The sequence below is a fragment of the Coloeus monedula genome (genome assembly GCF_965178545.1).
Source record: "Coloeus monedula genome assembly, chromosome: 5".
NCBI classification, from domain to species: domain Eukaryota; kingdom Metazoa; phylum Chordata; class Aves; order Passeriformes; family Corvidae; genus Coloeus; species Coloeus monedula.
Window position 1 is genome coordinate 62618694 of NC_138785.1, and position 13949 is coordinate 62632642.

Consider the following 13949-nt stretch of genomic DNA (forward strand, 5'->3'; position numbering starts at 1 on the left):
AGTACCAGCCAGTGAGAGCTACAAGAGAGTGCCCTGCTGGTAAAAACTGTCAGCACAGTTCCCAGCTGCAGGTTGCTGACAGACAATCTTGATTCTCAAACATCTGGGTAACCCTAAATCTTACAGGATTCCGCACAAATAATTTTTCCTGATTTTCAGTTTCCAAGCAGCTTATATATCCTTTGTAAAGTTTTGCATTTTTATTTCAGTATCCAAATTCTAAAGCTGCTATACTCACCATCTTTGTCTCCTGTAGACTAGAGTCTGCTGCTCTCAGCTCTGTCAGCTCTGGGTTTGATTTGTCTGCAGCAATTACCAGGAAGGTGGTTGCTATAGCTGCACTAATGAAAGGAACAACCATGTTTCCTTGAAGGCAGCGTAAGCAAGCATAAATAAACAAATGCTTTGTGGTGTTAGTAGTGTAAATGAGATACTATTGCAACAGGGAAAGTAAGATATTAACCCTTTTTAGAGGCTTGATAGCTATCAACCTTTCAATTTTCTATGCAAAGCTTAGCTTGAGATGGTATAACTTTTTTGGCAAATATTTGAAGTATTATGAGGAAGATTTTCTCCTTCATCTTTATGTGAGTACATTTTCATTGTAGTTATTCTTGTTACCACATTTTTGGGTGGACCTGGAACAGGTTGCTCAGAGAAGCTGGGGCTGCCCCATCCCTGGAAGTGTTCAAGGCCAGGTTGGATGGACTTTGAGAAACTGGTCTAGGGGAAGGTGTCCCTGCCCATGGCAGCAGGGTTGGAATGAGATATCTTTAAAGTCCCTTCCAACCCAAACCATTCTATGGTTCCATGATTTTTTCCAGTGACAGTCTGTGTCCACAGTTTTGCCAGTTACTGTTACATCAATGACAGGCACATAGGTGAAGGTCCATGGCCAAAGCCAGGAACATAAGAAAGTTTTAATTTAAAAAAATCCTGTTAAGTTGCACTGAACTTTGTCATCTCTGGTTCACTGAATTTAGCTCTAAGTGTGATTCTTTTCTGAGAAGTGACTGTAAAAACTGTATCACACATTGTTGTGTTTGTATTTCAGTGGCTTTGCATCAATTTTATTCAGGATGTTGTTGGAGTTTTTTTAAACTAGATCTACCAATGAAGATTTGAAGGTCATGCTGTGTTTAAACTCATGTAACACCAACAGTAATGGCATTTCTGAGAAATGAAATCTCACTTACCCTCACAGCAAAGCACTTCAGTGTCTAGGACAGTCTGTGCTGTCAGATTTCCTGAAGTGCAAGTAAATCCATGCTACTGCCAAGCTAAAATGGAATCTCTCAAAACAAACTTATGCTACATTTATGAAATAGTCTTACAATATTAGAATTAAGTATTGCATTAAGGTGGAAAACATTGGAAAGGCTGACCATACTAGCTCACCATGGGACAAGCTTCCATCACTGTAACAAAATATGGGAATTATTCTGAAGAGTGACTACTGTAAAAATGCTAACCATATGTTATTATGTATCTGTAGGTAGAGGGCGTTACTTACTTGAATTATTCAGTGTCCTTTTAATAGATCTCAGTATTTCTGGAAAATGCTGAGCAGTTTTTGCTAATGGCTGCATAATGCTAACTTTTGTCTCGTTACTTGGTTAGGACAGAGATATGTTTCTTTTTGGAGATTGTGGGCACTGGAGGAATTGGTGCAAGATGAACTGATGAATGAAATGAATGCAGCACATTTTAAAGCAAACTTCCTTTTTGCTAGCTATTAAGTATATTTGGTATTTTAAGAGAAAAATTGAATACCACATGATAAAAAGATGTTAGTTGGACACACGGTAATTTCTTTTCTTGTCTGATTTCTGATTCTGACTTAGCATGCTACAAACTATTTTCCTTTTCTTCTCTCCTTTATTTTGCAGTTAACTTTGACCACTTCCAAATACTGCGGGCTATTGGGAAAGGGAGTTTTGGAAAGGTAAGAATCAACTTATTTTTAACAGTTAAAAGTTTAATAGGGAATACTTTTGTGGTTTTCTGGCTTGATTAAGATAAAAGAATATAGGTTTTGTAGCCTTTTCCTTCTTAAAGACATCTGACAACCAGTATGAACTGTCTGACTATTCATTAAAAATATTTCTATTATAATCCATTCACTAAAATTAATTGAGCAAAAATTATTATACTAATTAATTATCCCCAGTGGAGATTAGCAGAATTTAGAAATCTGTCCTGAAAACAAAAATGAATAAAAAGGTAGGAGCAGACTACTTCTTTAGACTGTCCACCAGAGTGATCTTGTTCTTAAATCTCTGAGCTTATTTGTGTCTTTAAAATAATTGCAGTATTTTAAAGGCACTTTACATAGATTAAATCCTCTTGGGACTGTATAAACTGACATACACTATAATTATGATCATTGAGTAAATGTTTGTTCAATTCAACAGGATTTTCCGAAACAGAGAAGATTAATGGTTTGTTTACACTTGAGTAGACAACCTTTCTTTCCTATAATAGTGATTATAAGATTATAACAAGGTTTTAAATTTTAATATGGGTACATATTAAAGCCACACAAAGCCATAAAGCCACAAAGTCAGAGAAAATCATACTTTAAAACTATTAGAAACCATTCCTTACAGGAATACATCTGAAGGTGAAATATAACTGATACTTGATCAGGTGACTGGTCAAACAACAGCTGTCTAGATCTTGAGTTCAGCGATTCCTGAGTATATGCCAGCTCAGTGCTTGTGAGGCACTTCTGTAGTCATGCATTAAGAACACACAAAGGATTTTGCTGGCCTCCAATGCAGAACAATGACTTTAATTTTAGAGAGGCTAGAAATACTTCTTGCAGAACAGCATGGTCCTTCATGGCATGGTCCTTATTCAATTCAGTAATTTTCAAGAGAAACCCTCTTTGAGGTCAATAGAAGAATATGCTGCTTGGGCAAAATGGTACTTAAAAACTCCTTAAAAATCAGGGCAGCAGAGATTTGTGATTGTTTATTATTGCAATACAGAGATGGAATACCATGCCAAACTAAATAAAGGTCCAAGAGTGCAGGTTAAGTACAGGAAAAGAAGTTAAAGATATATCCGAATCATACTAGCCGTCACAAAGGAAGAGCTACTTAGATCAGAGATCAGCATTTTTGGTTTGAATATTTAAAATTGTCTGCTTCTGAATTTACTTGGCAAATTTTTAATATTAAAATAAAACCCATTTCATTAGAATTTCTTACCTATCCTCTTCCAATGTACTTGGAACCTGCACCAGATGATATACCAGGTGTGTGCCAGTGTCTGTCTGCACAGATAATACAATCAGGTAGGTCTACACGTGCCCAGGAGTGTGGGCAACTGCTTGGTGAGTGGTCACACATGTTGTGCCACAGCTTTCCTGTCACTTGGCTTGAACAAAAGAACCACCAGCTTACACAGAAGCCGTGGCTGTGATGGTCCTACGCAGGCTCAGACCTCACCTCCTTTATCTGTCCCTTACTTGGTGAAACCTGAGCTCTCAAAGGACACCTTTGGAGTGAGCCTGTTTGTTTCTAGAAAAAAGAGCATGCTCGTGGTTTTTCTTCTCTCCATACCCGTTTCCTACCCTTCTCAAGACTGCTGTGATGTATCTTTTTCTGAAAAATATGCAACAGTGTCTATGAGATGGCACCTGCTCTTGACATGTCCCTAAGAAGCAGTGGGTACAGAGGCAGCAGCTGAAAGCAGGTGGCCACTTCTCAGAAAAGATACGCACTTAAGATACAAAGCATTTGATACCAAATGGCCTAGGAATTCCTGTAACAGCAAATGGTGCTACTGTGAACTGAAAATGCCAAAAGTGAAGGCAGGGAGCTGATTTCTGAAGCCAGCTAGGAGGACAGATCACAGCTGCTGAAGCAGCCAGCCCCAGTGGAGGAGGTGAGGTGCTGGGCATCACCTTGAGCTCTGTGCACAAGAGCGAGCTGAGCAGCTCTGCCATATCAGGTATCTCCTGCAGAAATATCCTGCAGAGGCCTAAGGTTGCTGTAGCAACCAGAGTAATTTAAGAAATATTGAGAGAGAGAGAGACGGAGATATTGAACCAAGAGCAATAAAATAAAAAAAATAGAGCATGTCTTAAAACACCCTGTTGCTCTCAGAAAACAGAAAAGGCCACAGAGGAGCCATAAAGGAAGCAGGCAGTTTAAGGTAAGCGTGATACTGAACATGGTGTTATATGTTGCAAGATGTTAGAGCAAAACAGACCCCAAGCAGTAAACGCCCAACAATAGAGATTAACAGTCTTGCATCATTTTTTGACATTTTCTGCTGCCAGGTACTTCCAGAAGGACAATAATAGGAAAAGTTGCCAGCAATGAGGCTTCTAAATGAACAATAAAGGCAAGACTGACTCACAGAGACAGACATTTGAAACGGTGACTGATTTACCATGTTGTGCTTTTGGCTATGTTATAATAGGTCATTTTAAAATGGGCTGCTTTCTTTCCCTTGCCCATGGAAGGAAAAACAAGGTGATTTGTCAGAAGCCTGTACTCATCTGGGAAAAACAAGGCCTGTTACACCAAGGACTTTCCTGTTGCGTTTGACAACTGCAAAATAAGGATTTAAGTTTAGAGGGAACTCATACTTAAAACATGTTCTCTCAGGATTGATCAGGATCTTCACCAAAGCAGATTCCCCAAAGCAGGTTCACAAGAACCACACTCATATAAACCTGTAAGAAAATTAGATGTTTTTAGAAATATCACAGAAATATTCACGAATTTTCTGAATGCCATAGAGAAGAGTGGATCAAAATCAACCAACAAGCCTTCATAAAATATGTAGGCTTGTTTCATTTTCCTGTATGCTGTGGAAGGGTGAGGGCCCCTTTGCAAGGGCAGAGACAATAGAGGCAGGGGCATGTGATACCTTAGAAGTACTCTCTCCTGCTTAATCTGGTTTTTTTTTTTTTCCATGTTGTTATATGTAAAGCTATCACTCTTCTCAAACAAAATACTGCAAAAAATTATATATTTGAAGATCATCCAATCTGTACAAAACCAATGAGGATTGAAATACAAGAATTCTCATCGTCCTTTACTGCAACAATAACCATGTAATTGCAGGGTTTCTGCTGCAAAATAATTTGTATTCAGGTGTAACAACTAGTTCTCAGAGATATTATAGTACCAATTTTCTTTGAGTTCTCTGTTCGTGGGAGTAGGTATATTGAACAATCTGACCTCCTTAAATTAAATTCAAATTATAATTTCATTGTACAAACTCTCTCTTGTTTGTCTAAGATGCTGAGACACAAGACTTAGTTCTGATTAATTTGGTTGTATAAAACAGTGACTTCCTGTGATGAAGTAATTGAAATTACAGTGGTGTAAACCAGATGGGAGCCCAGAACCACGTCTGCACTGATTGAGGGTACTTTAGTAAATAATATGCAAAATATTTCAGAAAAAATATGCTGCTATCCTAAAAGCAACATAGCACACAACTGCAGAGTATTAATATTGTTTGACAGTGTAACAACCCATTTTTTAGCTTGAGTTAATATGAAAGGATACTAAGCAGATGCTTCAGCTGCTCCAGATGTCATGCTTTGCTCAGGGGAATCTGGGAATGAATCTCCCTGTTTAAAGGAAATCCCCTGGCAGCATAAAGACAAACTTATGATATCCATTCTTCAGCCTCTTTGTGTAAATTTTTCCAGCTCTGCTTGTACGCTAAGACTATGAGAACGATTTTTTCAGAGCACATGGGTAGAACAGACAGGGTAGCAGTATTTCAGGCAAATGCTCAATAGCAGATTCATCAATTACCACCTGGAGTGTGAAGGATAGATCTGATTTCTGTCTTGTAGTCCTCTGTGTTGGGGTGAGTTCTTCTGCCCAAGCAGTGCCACAGCCGCTCTGCTGGGCTGTCATTCCTCGTGGCAGCTGTAGCTGCCCCATCTCATCTACTGACATAAGATGCATAATATCATACAGGAGCATGGGTGAGTATGTGCTCCAGCTTCCAGCTCTCCACCTAACAGTGACTTTGTGCAGAGGTTTCTCTGGCTGTGGGTTTTGTATCTCTCCTCTTTTACGACCTGCTGTGAAACTACATCAGGTGGCAGTCTGAGAGGTCTAAGTACTCATGTGCCAAATTCAGACCAAAATTGAGACCAAGTACACCTTGTTCTTTCCAGACCATGTACATAGCAGCTATAAGTCTCTTCTAGTGGGAAACAGGAGAAATCTGTGTTTTACAGCAAGTCTGGTATTTCAGCCATCCCCATCTTTTGTTCTGGGAAGAACTTTGTTCAAACTACCCACGGTTGCTCAAACCTATACAGCATTATGCAGCTTCCTTCAGCAAACCTGTAGCAAATTCTGCCCCAGTTTTACTCAGCATGACTCTCTCACTTCACTCACTAAACTCTGCAATAGCCTATAGGGCAGTTTGTCACCAACAGCACTGTGTCTGTGTGACCTCTTAATCTGCAGATTAAACCTGATTTGTAGGTTCTCTGTTTTCTGCTTGTGAAATCAGAGGAAATCCAATAAGGTAGTTTAGAAGTGGACCACAGCACATGTTGCTCTTGAAAAATGAAGCTTAGCCCTACAGCCATAACCTATTGGCTTCCTTCCCCAGATTTGAGGGGAAATGGCTCCAAGTCACTCTCTGTTGAAATGTCTTTTAACTTGATAGGTTTTAAGGCAGCTCACTGTTACGTTCTGACAGAAATAACAAAAGACACCACCCTGTGATAACAACTGAGATATGTTAACAAAACCTCTTTAGAAAGGGAATATTTTCACAAGAGATTTTTAAAAATAGCACTATACTATTCCAGAGAAAAGTAGCAGGGATTCATAATGCCTGCCTTTAAACTACACAGATGCCTGTATCCAAACCAGTAATCTGCAGTCTCTTTAGGGCACATTAGAAGGGAAACCCTCCCAGGTTCAGAGACAGTCCCCTGTATCTGTTTACATCTGTACCTTATGTGGAGATGGATGTTCCTGTCCCTCTCTGCTGACTGTGAAGCTGGATAGTTGTTGAGTTCACAACCCATATTTGCTCTGAATCATCATACTGTCTGGGCTTTGGTAAATGATATTCACAGGAAAATGGAAAGAGAATGTGAGTGTGACAGGCTTCCATACTGATACATGTAAATAAGGCAGCTCTGCAAAGACTTTCATCATAATGAATCATCACAGAATTTTTTTGTTGAGGTGCCAGAGCACCTTTTTATCCGTATTTTAAAATTGCTCCTTTGGAACAAAAAAAACCCCCAACTTAAACATTTCCATTAAGACTGCACATGTGAGAAGAGCTCGAGGGCTTTTCCTTTCTTTCTTGCATTAGTGGAAAGTTTCAATCCACTGATGTCCTGCTCAGGAGAAGAGCTGACATCCAGCAGGTAGAAGTGCCAGGGAGGATCTCCATTATGATCCAGTGCTGTCATAGCAATGTCAGGCATTTTTCACAATAACATCAAAATGGATGCAGGTTGTGTTTCCTGATTTTTAGTAGGAAGTAGCTTTATCATATTAATGAAAATCCTATTGATTTTGTAACCATGCTAGAAGATTTGCATAGGTACACATTGCTAGAAAATGTTTACTATCATTCTGCCTTGAAGCTGTGTGTTAGACAAGCTTCTACCAACAACAGAAGGTCTGTTTCAGCTGTGCTGAACACCCTTGTCTTTACTGCCAGGTAAGAGAACTGAATGCCTTCTGGAGTCACAGTAGTGTTTCAAAATCTGTTTACATTACATATGTAGGTGCTGCATGTGGTCTTGTTTTGCCACATCGGTCAAACATGTAATTTTCAGCTGGGTAAAACCCCATTCTCTCAGCAGTCTCTCTAGTCAACCCTTCAGTAGGGAGGTTTTTACTGTAATGGAACAGGAGACTTCTGCAAACACCTAACTCTTGGCCAAGTTGTACATGAAAATCATGATGCAAACTAATGTACATGACTGAACTCCTGGACTTCGGTTCTGAGCTAAAATCCCCAACTGTTGTACTTTATAATGTACTCGCTAAAATGGAGTCTCCACATATTCTAAGACAGGATGTCAGGATTTGCCCCTAAAAATATTGCTTAGGCTTTTGAAGGACCTGTGGGAGCTTGAAAAATTCATTTCTGTCCCTTCTTTTCCCACTCAGTTTCAGCTCGATCCCAGTTGCTACTTTTTCTTCCTCCAAAAGGCCAAACACAAATCCCCATTGTTCCACAGGCAGGGTTCTTTCCATATAAATGTGAACCTTTAGTTATCTTAAGGGTATCAACAATATTCAGATTTTTCATAACAGTCCAAGGTGAAAAATGAAACAAAACTTCAGTACTCACCATTGTGCAAAACTGATGGGCTCAAAACAAAATGTTATCATCCATGTTTTCCTTAATAGCAGAACATCTCCTGATATTAGGAAAGGTAATTAGAAACTCTGCTTAATCATGCCTTATCATTATAGGTTAAAGGTACTCTATTAACTCTGCTATTTGGAGTAGATTTGAGCTCAAGGACACATTTTATGAAAATAGAGTTTCAGAGAAACATATGTGGTTTGGCTTCGCTGGCCCTGTTCTTCCCAATTTCAGCTGTGGGAAGTTGCCTTAGTTACTCCTGATTGTTTCTAAATATTGAGTGCATAAGTTCCTTAAAATACAACTCGGACATAAAGGATTTCTTTTTGGCTGTCACCATGTTATAATCTGATCTCTGAGCACAAATTTCAAGAGTGCATAGTATAATTTTTTTGCGCGAATATGGGAGCATGTATATGTGTGTGTACGTACATAAATACACAAATAAAAAAATAATTCCCACACCAAGTGAATCCAGAATACCTTTGAACTTAGACACTACAGACCTGTGATACCTAAGTCAGATGTTTGCAGTACATTCAGAACAATTGTCTATTTCTGTGTTGCCAAAAATTGTACTTAACCTGATGCTTGGTTGTGGTGCTTGTGACACTCTCCAGCTCCATTCTCAAGGTAAACTACCATGACAAAAAACAATCTAGACTTCCCATGGGAGTTCTCTTGACTAAGATTTTCTTCATGCATTTATATTATTTGACATCTTTCAAAAAAAAAAAAAAAAGGAAGATAAAGTAAAATCATAGAAGTTTACTGCCAGAGAGTAAATCATTGTAATGGTCTCTCATGAATTCAGAAATATTATGATGAATATCTTTATAAAAATTCTTTTTCTTTTCAACAATAATTAAGGGAGCATAATTCTGATATTTAGATGGAATATTGAGCCTCGGTAACACAGGCAAGGTTTATGATGCAGTAATCAAGATGTGAGTATTGACTTGTGGGAATGAGGACAATGATTGTGCATTTTCCTAGGCAGGAGGCAATAATTTCTCTGACTAATGAAATAGCATGTGATTTCAGCCATTGGCGTATACTCCTCTCAGCTTTACCATGTAACTTCGGAAAATCAGACACTTTTCTGGGTCCCCATTTGTTCTTATGCAGGGTTGGGTTGGTTTTTTGTTAATTTTTAATCTATTACAAAGAATCCTGCAGAGCTGTGAAGTGAACTTATGAAGATGTTACTCAGCTGTAGTATCCAGATCTGAATTAGTGAAATATCATTAAAGAATCCTTTTATTCAAAGTCACAATTGAATTCACTTTCTTAAGGTGTCAAAATTTTTCTTTTACTTTGCTGCCAATTAGGTGTGCATTGTACAGAAGAGAGACACCAAGAAAATGTATGCCATGAAGTATATGAATAAACAGAAGTGCATTGAGAGAGATGAAGTTCGCAATGTTTTCCGGGAGCTACAGATAATGCAAGGCCTGGAACATCCCTTCCTAGTCAATCTGTGGTAAGAAAATCTTTAAAATGCTTTCAAGGATCTCTCATTTTCTCCTTGTTGCTGAATCTGTTCAGATTATGTAAGGCTGGAAAGCTGAAAAGAACAAAAGATTTTTGGTGACCTCCTTTGTTAAAGGTATTAAGGTTTCACAGAGAATTTTTTTTTGTCATTAATATTTTAAGGTGTCTTTTTTAATTGGAATATTTAAGCATCATATTCATCTGTTCATTTCTGGTTTGGTTTCTCTCCAAACTGTTACAGCAGTGTGTGGAAATGTGTTGTCCTGTCCCGCTTCATCATTTATCTGTGATAATACCTGGATTAAACATCTTTCATAAAGCCATGGAATATCAAAACCAATAATTCATTTAATTTTTTTTCTTGAGTTGATTCAGAGAAAAGTCAAAACTCAGTTACTTTCTAAAAATTACTGACACAGGACAGCAGAAAAGTGTCTTTTTGTCCCCTGGAATTTCCCTTATCTTCTCCATGCTAGCCACTGAATCTCTTGGTCACATATGAGTGTGAGAAAATGCTGGTCAAACAATGACTAGTGTCAACTATACCACCAGCTTAAAGTATTTGCTGGCTCTTATGTAGTGTGATAATACTCACTGGCTTTCATAGCGATAGTAGTAATGGCATGCAGAGTTTTCCTCCTTTTCTAATGACCTATATCATTCAGAAAATAAAAAGGTGGAGGGGACATAAATCATTATGATAATAAAAATGTTCTCTTTGTGAATAGCTTGATTGGCTGAAGATGGTCACAATGCACACTTGATCTTGTGTTTTGTGAGTTTTAGCTGCCTTACTTGAGGTCAGTGTTTTGCCCATCCCTTAGCTCACTCCTGGTGCCAGGTTAGCACCTTTCACCTTTTCAATTAAAAGCCAAATTGTGTTCTGTCTTGAGCGAACACAGCTTTAGTATAATTGCACTCTAACAGCAAAGCATTTGAACACAAAATTGGTTCCAAAATGACCTAATTATATATATATACATATATATATGTGTGTGATCTCCACTTGACATGAATGATCTGAGCTAATCTAATACCCTGTTGAAGGCTTAAAGAAAAAGATATAAACACTGTGACTATAATACAAAACTTTTCCAGTATATTTTCCAAGGTTCCAGCAACCTGTAGTCTTGGGATTTCTTGACCAAAGATATACCATATCTGTGCCTAGGAGCCTGTGGATTTCTCTGTTATGCATTTGTCTATCTTTCTTGAAATCCCACTAACTTTTGTTCTTTATCAGGAGGTATGGAAGTTTCCACTGTGTAACTACACACTGTACCGAAACAGTCATAGGTTAATGTGATCTGAGAGATAAGCATAAGTGTTGAAAGACTGAAGATCAAATATTTATTGTGAAACAAAAACAATGCTAGATTCCCATAACAGAATTATAATCAGATGATAAATATTGTTTCTCTTTTTCTTTTTCCATGCCAAAGATTAAACTTGAAATAAGCAATATTTTAAAATGGTATTAGGCATTATGATGCCTTTTATCCTTCCTGCACTTCTAAGATACTGTCACAGGATCTCAAGATTCAAATGTTATACTATATGTGTGTATGAGAAATGCAGAAAATGAAAGAGAAATATAGTACTCTGGAGTTAACAAAACATTTCAGGCATACAGGATGCTTCAGTGCACTATCCATGTTTTATATTTGATGTCTCTAGCTATGGTTATAGTTGACCAATGTATCTACAAGTACTGATCTCTTCACTCTCATGGCTGGTGACAGGACTTGAGGAAACATCATGAAGTTGAGGCAGGGGAGGCTTAGGTTTGATATTAGGAAGGTTCTTCACCCAGAGGGTGTTTGGGCACTGGAACAGGCTCCTCAGGGGAGTGGTCACAGCACCAAGCCTGACAGAGTTCAAGAAGCATTTGGACACTGCTCTCAGCACGTGGTGTGACTCTTGTGAGTGTCCTGTGCAGGACCAGGAGTTGGACCCGATGATCCCTGTGGGTCCCTTCCAACTCTGGATATTCTGTGACTCTATGATTCTGTATGAGGCTCTATTGACATTCAGGGACTTGGACTAACACTATCAGAACTGTAGAAATTTTTCCAAAAAATAATTTAATTGACCCTTATTATTTTCACCTGAAGTGTTCACGTCAAACACTGCACATTTAAATGTTTGGTGATTCAAAGCCCTGACTCCAGTGTGAGCTACTGAACTGCTGGAGAACCTGTATTTCACCCTGGGATAGCAAAGGGAAATCTTGAGCCTGAGCCTTCCCAAAATTAATCTAGTCTACCCTAAATAGGTCTTTCCTCGTATCAGGCTCATAATATGTTTCTATAAAAATTAGCCTTGAACAATCCTAAATGAATTTAGAATAACTTCTGATATATTTCTGGAGTGTCTACACTTGCAGGCTACAGTAGCATGTTCCAGACTTCTGACTTCTCTGTCTCAAATTTCACCTGAATTTCAAGACATTCTATGCATTATCTTCAAATAATGACTTTTGTTATTGAACTGCAACAAGGGCAAATCACAAAAACCATAAGTGATCCATGAATAATGGTCACATCTGTTCTGTTAACACTAAGTCATATGAAGCTTTTAAACATACGAATTGTATTTCATTTATTTAATATTTGAAACTACATTTCAAATGTAGTTTGAGAAAAGGAACAATGCAAGTATGAATGGAATAGTCCTTCAATATGATATTTCCAGAAATAATGTCTTAAAATAACATTGTCATTGATTGTAGGTGAACTAGCATCCTGTTTAATGTATTTTTACTTGAAATTTAGATGCAATAATAATTGGCACCAAATACGTTTACATTGTAGTTATAACTTGTATTAGATGATTAACACAAATCCATGAGTTTTCCTCTTATGAGTCAATTCCTGACATGCTAATGGAAGGAAACAGTTGAATCTGCATTTCTTCTGTAGTAATTGCAGCTAGATTCGTTTCAGAGTTAGATTTTGTTGTTTGTTTTGTTAATTGCACTGTAAATGTACAAAGGGACTGTAACAGGAGCCACTAACGCTGTATTGTTTCAGGAACTGGAATAGTAATTTAACAAAAACCAGTTATGTCCTGCTGTATGGGGAATAACACAGCTGCAGCTTGTTTAAATGACAAGGTTCTTCTGGCCTAGGCTGGCTTTCCAGCCTCTATCACACTCTCTCAGGGCTCACATCAGTTTTCAGGAATCCTGTCTAAGGTATGATTTGGTAACTAAAATCCAGAAATCAAAATACTTTTATTTTTCCTAAAGTATCCTGTAGAAACAATTTCGGTGTCCTTTTTTTTTTTTTTTCTTTTTTTTTTTTTTTTTTTTTGCATTGGGCTGAGTTGAAATTAAGAAAAGTTGAATCTTTCAATTCAAAATATCAAATCCTAAATCAAAGCTGAAAAGTATATTTGAAGGAAATTCTGTCATGGTAACCTTAGCATGTGTTTGTGGGACTGTCCCTGACAAGAACAGCTGATTCTCAAAAGTTTATCATCTGGTCTTCAAAATAAAATTAAAATAGTAATAAATCTCCCAACAACTCCTTGAACAAAAGGGAATACTAACCAAGCACGTTAATCTTTGTTTGAGAAATTACATCATCAAAAATAAAAGTTGGCAATTCAAGAAACAAACATGAATACTGGAAAGTCCTTTAGTTTTTCATGATAACTGAAGAGAGTAATGAGGTGTGTGCATACAATCTGTCATCAGTTAAATTCTTGTGGAGAGAAAAAGAAGAGGAAAGAGGGTGAACATTCTGTGGTGGGTAGTTCTGCTGGATCTATCAGTAACCACAGCTTACACAAGAATACAGAGCAGCTCATATAAAAAAAGGGTAGCATCTCAACTCTCAAAGATCTCTATTAAAAAGCTTTTTGAGGCTCATGCATCTTCTCTGAGCTTTATTAAATTTAACTTCACAATCTCAACCTATAAATCACATTATTTGAAGTATGAACTGTCTTCCATAACATCTGACACAGAAAGGAATTACTCTTCTGTAAATGCTCATAAAGGCTCGGAGGATAACAGTGTTTTTCAGGAAGGGTTTGGGGTTGATTTATAACCTTCATTTTAGAAATGAAATTGAATAAATGCTTAAAGCCAGTTTTATCACCATTAGAGGCAT

The 13949-nt window shown here is 37.7% G+C and overlaps 1 protein-coding gene across 2 annotated transcripts in view; it reads left to right on the plus strand.

The window, feature by feature from the left end:
* STK32B (serine/threonine kinase 32B) overlaps positions 1-13949 on the plus strand; it is a gene marked incomplete at both ends in the record, with an annotated part of 159344 nt that overhangs the window by 26420 nt on the left and 118975 nt on the right. For both annotated transcript variants that reach the window (XM_082281902.1, XM_082281903.1), the window contains 2 exons: positions 1890-1945; positions 9669-9820. In XM_082281902.1, the coding sequence (XP_082138028.1) occupies positions 1890-1945; positions 9669-9820 (208 nt within the window). The remainder of the gene's footprint in view (positions 1-1889; positions 1946-9668; positions 9821-13949) is intronic.